Consider the following 6,000-nt stretch of genomic DNA (forward strand, 5'->3'; position numbering starts at 1 on the left):
TCTCTCCACTCTCCTGCCCAATCCCCATATCCCTCGATTCACTGAGACTCTATCGACGCCAGCCCTGAATATACTCCGACCGAGCACCCAGAGGCCTCTCTCGTGTGAAGAATTCCAAAAAAATCACAACCCTCTTGAGTACAGGATGAGAAGTGTAAACACAAGCAGGTACTCGGAGATGCCATATAACCAGGGCTCAAAATAGGTTCCAGGGAGATCAAAGACAATAAATTCACCAAGAAAAATCAACTCCATATGTCACTACAAGGTTTTATTAAGAGTAGGTGTTAACACGAAAGGATGAACTGTATCTATCATGAGCAAATATACTTCAATTTTCACACGTATTAAAGTACAAACGAAGCCAACTTTTAGAGACACAAATTAAAACATTCTTCAGAGAAGCAATTTTCAAAGTTTTCTGAGTCGGATTTCATTCTCTCGGGGAAACTACGGAAATGTCCTGTAAGTGCAGGAATTTTCTGTTCCAAACACTGACACAGGGAACCTGACACACACACCCAAGAGAAGTGGCATTCCCCCTGGATACAACCCTCAAATACCGAGGTCCTCGTGGAGAGCAGTTCCTCACCAACCTCCTCGACCCCGACCCCGACCCTCTCCGAAATCTAGCTTCCAAAATATATTAGGTACCATCACTGCAGAAAGCTCGGATGGAGAGCAGAGGCAGGACGGGAATGGAGAGTGGGATTGGGACCGTGAAGCAAAGTGTGGGAAACGGCGGATACGAGGACGGATTGGGGTTGGGGGCGAGGAAGAGGAGTTAGGGTGAAGAGAGACAAGCAGCACATATATTGTGGCAACAGTTGCTTGCGACGCTGTAGTGGAGTACAGGGGGTGAAGAGTGAGAGTGGAAACTGGGAAGTCAGGTAAACCCTGTCTGTTGTAACGGTGTAGCAGAATACAGGGATAGAGTGTGGGAATACAGGGATAGAGTGTGGGAATACAGGGACAGAGTGTGGGAATACAGGGACAGAGTGTGGGAATAGTGACTGGTCTGGGGTACACTAGCACTAGTCGTAACACTGGAGTGGTGTATGTGGAGGGGGAATGGGGAGATACTGAAACACTTGTTACACCCCATCCTGTGGTGTACAGGGATGGGGACTAGGAATGGGATAGGGACACAATGTCACACCTGCCTACTGTTAACTCTACTGCAGGATACAGGGATGGGAATGGTGGCTTGGAGTGGGATAGAGACACATTTTCCACCTCCCAGGAGTACAGGGATGGGAAAGCAAACAGGGAATGGGATAGGAATGGGAATTAAGGACACACAGTGACACCCCCCCTGCTGTTAACTCTGTAGTGGGATACTGGAATGGGAATGGGGATTGGGACTGGGATAGGGATTGGGATAGGGACAGGGATAGGGAATTAAGGACACACTGTGACACCCCCCCTGCTGTTAACTCTGTAGTGGGATACAGGGATGGGAATGGGACTGGGATTGGGATAGGGATTGGGATAGGGACAGGGATAGGGAATTAAGGACACACTGTGACACCCCCCCTGCTGTTAACTCTGTAGTGGGATACAGGGATGGGAATGGGACTGGGATTGGGATAGGGATTGGGATAGGGACAGGGATAGGGAATTAAGGACACACTGTGACACCCCCCCTGCTGTTAACTCTAACGGGGTAAAGTCGGACTCACCGGTGGGTTTGGAGTTGGGTTTCCTGCGCTTCCCACAGAGACACTGCAGCATAAGCAACTCCCTTCCTCCGGATTCAACTCCTCACAATCCTCATCGGGTGCGGTTTAGGGGGTTTTTTTGTTGTTTTTTTTATATAAAGGGTTGGGAGAGAGAGAGAAAAGAGAAAAAAAAGAAGCCGGCAAATAGAGAGAGGATGAGTTTAAAAGGAGAGAGAGAGAGAGGGAGTGGAGGGAGCGAGCAGCTCAGTCGCAGAGACTGGGCTCCGGCTCCGGCTCCCCGCCCGCTCTGGGCACAACCACTCGGCTAAACTCGGGCAAACTCGGCTCAGCGCTCGACTCTTTTAAAGGGGAAGGGCATTCAATTAACAGGAGGTCACCGGAGCTTAAATGCCAAAGTTCCCCCCTCCATCCCCTCCTCTTTAATGGATCTAAACCCTCACCCAAGTGCTCCCCTCTCTCACCGCCTCCTGTGAAGATAAAGACTGTGAGGAGCAGGGAGCTATTGAACCATGGGGGGAGGACAGATTCCCTGCAATGATCATCACAGCATCCCAAACCCACACACTCTGCTACCCAGCAGGTCAGCAGGAGCATGTGAGTGTCATCACCTGCAAGTTCCCCCCCCCGGCCTTAAAAATATTCAAAGACTCTGCTTCCACCACCTTTTTCAGGAAGAGAGTTCCAGAGACTCATGACCCTCTGAGTGAAAAAAATTTCACCTCCCGTTTGGCCCAACAACAATTGGTTGCTGGTTGGCACTGGGTACGACTGTAACCAATTAGCGGGGGAGTGTAGACTTTTCAAAGTCAACCAATCGGATGTTACTTTTTAACCACTGTTGGTTGCACACTAACTGGAGATAGAACATTTTAAAGATGAACAAACTCACTGTCGAACCACCAGCTAAACCTGAGGAGCCATTTGAAATGTACGAAACTGAGAGGGGCCCTGGGTAGAGTCGATGGGAAGGGCCTATTTACTTTAGCAGGGAGGTCAGTGGCTAGGGGCATAGATTTAAAGTGATTATGGAAGGATTAGAGGGAAGATGAGGTAAAATCTGAGGGTAGTAGAGGTCTGGAACTCACTGCCAGAAATGGTAGTAGAAGCAAAAACCCTTACCTCATTTAAAAGGTGCCAGGATATACACCTGAAGTCCCACAACCTCCAGGGTCACGGAACAAGTGCTGGGAAGTGGGATTAGGCTTGGTGGCTTGGTTTTTGGCCTGCGCAGACATGATGGGCAGAGCGGCCTCTTTCTGTGCCATAAACTTTCTATTATTCTATGACTGAATGGCTCAAAATCTTCTTTGCTGAGGCACAGATTAAACCTGGTGAGGATTTAAAGAATAATGGTCCAACGGTTATAAATAACCTGTCAGGCATTATTAAACTGACCAGGACAATGCTCAAAAAAGTTAAGAAAACGATGCAGGAGGAGAATGGGGAGTTAAAGGCAGCCCAGGGACGAGGATTAGGAGCTGTGGTAAAATTGCACGAAAAAAAATAAATTCAGATCGTCAGGTGCTGAAAGGAAGTTTGAGATTTAGAGGAGAAATTAATGCCCACATTAAACAGGAGTTCACCAAGTTAAGCAAGACAGATTGGAAATTGAAACTCAAGAGTCAGATGAGAAAGAACAGAGTTAAAGAAGGGAAAAGAAAGAGAAGACTACTCTTTTCTTCTGTTGATTATTTATCCTCAGGGTAATATTTGGTTTTAGCTTCCGCTCTGGAGCTGCTCTCTGTACACAGTGGCACTGAAAATGGCAGAAGTTAACCCTTTGCAGTCTTCAGTTTAATTAACATTAAAATTTGGAACTTTGATTTTCCATCAAGGAGGTCATTTTTACTCAGCGAGCTTCATTAGAGTTCAGAGTTTGGATGAGGAGGAGGAGGAGAGAGTTTATCGCCTCCTGAATGGTTGTAAACACACAAGGCTTTACCTTCATTCATGAAATGCATGAATGTGCAACAATGTGAGGTATCGAGTCCCTTCAGTTCTGGGTGGAAACTGACTTAGTGTAATTGATACTAACTGGCCTGAGTTTTAACCCAAGCAAAACCCATCCACTTACACTCAGTTCAAATCAGGCGGTGAATGTTTGATCAAATGACCAGATTATGAAAAAAGCAAAATACTGCGGATGCTGGAAATCTGAAACCAAAACAAAAATAGCTGGAAAAAACTCAGCAGGTCTAACAGCATCTGTGGAGAGGAACACAGTTAACGTTTCGAGTCCGTCGACTCTTTATCAGAACTAAGGAAATATAGAAAAGTGAAATATAAGCTGGTATAAGGGGGGAGCTCAGCTCTGATTCTGATGAAGAGTCATACGGACTCGAAACGTTAACTGTGTTCCTCTCCGCAGATGCTGTCAGACCTGCTGAGTTTTTCCAGCTATTTTTGTTTCTGGATCAAATTATGAAAGTTGGTTTCCTGTAGACGACCACGACAGCAGCTGGGTCAATAAATGACACACACTCTCGCTGGACACGAGACACAGGCTTATCACTTAACACTTTGCACTTAAGTTTATTGCCTATATCATGCAATCTATAATTTAAACTGTGCCAGAGTAAATAAATAATCATTGTGGAGTGAAATTAAGCTGAAATTAGAGCTGTTACAATGAATATCTGAGAAACTAAATAGAGTTGATAACCAAAAAGGAATCTGATATATAAAAGGCATTAACAAACTTGTGAAATAACAGATAATGTGAAATAACAGGTAATGTTAAAAATATTCAGCAGTTCTAACGCCATCTGTGGAGCGAGAAACAGAAGAACAGAAAGAGGCCATTCATCCCCTTGAGCCTGCTGCACCATTCAATGAGATCACAAGTCAGGAGTGTGATGGAACACTCTCCACTTGCCTGAGTGCAGCACCCACAACACTCAAGAAGCTCGACACCATCCAAGATAAAGCAGCCCCATCTGATTGGCACCACATCCATCACCTTCAACATTCACTCCCTCCAGCACCAATACACAGCGGCAGCATCTACAAGATGTACTGCTGGAACTCACCAAGGCTCTTTAGACAGCACCTTCCAAACCCATGACTGCTACCATCTAGAAGGACGAGGGCAACAGACACATGGGAACACCACTGCCTGGAAGCTCCCCTCCAAGCCACTAATCATCCTGACTTGGAAATATATCTCTGTTCCTTCACTATCGCTGGGTCAAAATCCTGGAACTCCCTCCCTAACAGCACTGTGGATGTACCTACACCACATGGGCTGCAGTGGTTCAAGAAGGCAGCTCACCACCGCCTTCTCAAGGGCAATTAGGGATGGGTAATAAACGCTGGGCCTAGCCAGCGACACTCACATCCCATGAATGGATAAAACAAAAAAACTAAGCATAGCCATCTGTGTCCCAGGTCCCCTAATACCTGACTAACAAAGACCTATGAAACACATATAATTGCCATTTGAGTAAGAGAGCGAGAGCACAGAGTTCCCAATCTTTTTACCATCCTTTGTGTGAAGAAATGTTTCCTAATTTTACTCCCATAAGGTCTAACTCAAATTTTAATATTGTGCCCACTAGTGTTAGGAACTGGAGATAGTTTAAGTAAATTATATTTGTATTTGTTGGTCTGAGGAATGGATTGTAGCTTTAAATTTAATTTATAGTCCTATATGTTTGTGTTAAGGGAACTTGAGTTTTAGTTTCATTTTTAAAAGATGCCTGCAAGTCTGTGGGTTTGTGTGTATACCTGCACTTTTAATGGGCAGAAATTTATCCCCGTCGGTGGCGGGGAAGAGGGTCGGTAGTTAAAGAACGGGCGCAGGGAGATGCGCCTCCGATCGGCACCCTCAATCGGGGGCGCGCCACGCATTTTACACGGGTGGGCCAATTAAGGCCCGCCCAGCGTGACGTTCGCACAGAAGCGCTAGGTACTCCCTGTGCAGGCAGCGGGTTATCCCTAAACCCCACAGTGCGCTCTTTCACACATGCGCACGACAGAGCACACTCATCTCCCTGAGGCTAAGTGCAGCCTCAGGGAGATCGGCTCTACTGTGAAAAATCAGAAAAATAGAAAAAAAAATTCCCTCACATGTCCCTCCATGTGACACTGTTACATGAGTTGGGACATGTCCACAACTTTTAAAAAACACTTTAATTAAAGTTTTAAAAACCTACATGTGACCTCACCCAGCCCATGGATGAGGTTTGATGCTTTTTCTAATTCCCGCCGGGGCTCCCGGCCTGTCCGCCAACCTTAAGGTTGGACGGGCAGGTCCATTATTACATTTAATGACTCTGTTAACGGCCTCAATTGGCCATTGACAGGTCGGCGGGCGCAC

At 46.2% G+C, this 6,000-nt stretch overlaps 1 protein-coding gene across 1 annotated transcript in view; it reads right to left on the reverse strand.

Annotated features, from left to right (window-relative positions):
* The window catches only part of fgf12a (fibroblast growth factor 12a), a 230,875-nt gene extending 228,901 nt beyond the window's left edge, over positions 1-1,974 (reverse strand). The window contains exon 1 of the mRNA XM_078564377.1: positions 1,683-1,974. Within this exon, the coding sequence (XP_078420503.1) occupies positions 1,683-1,734 (52 nt within the window). The 5' untranslated portion in view covers positions 1,735-1,974. The remainder of the gene's footprint in view (positions 1-1,682) is intronic.
* Positions 1,975-6,000: the final 4,026 nt, after the last annotated feature.

This window comes from Cetorhinus maximus, chromosome 19 (assembly GCF_964194155.1).
Source record: "Cetorhinus maximus chromosome 19, sCetMax3.hap1.1, whole genome shotgun sequence".
In the NCBI taxonomy this organism is placed as follows: Eukaryota; Metazoa; Chordata; class Chondrichthyes; order Lamniformes; family Cetorhinidae; genus Cetorhinus; species Cetorhinus maximus.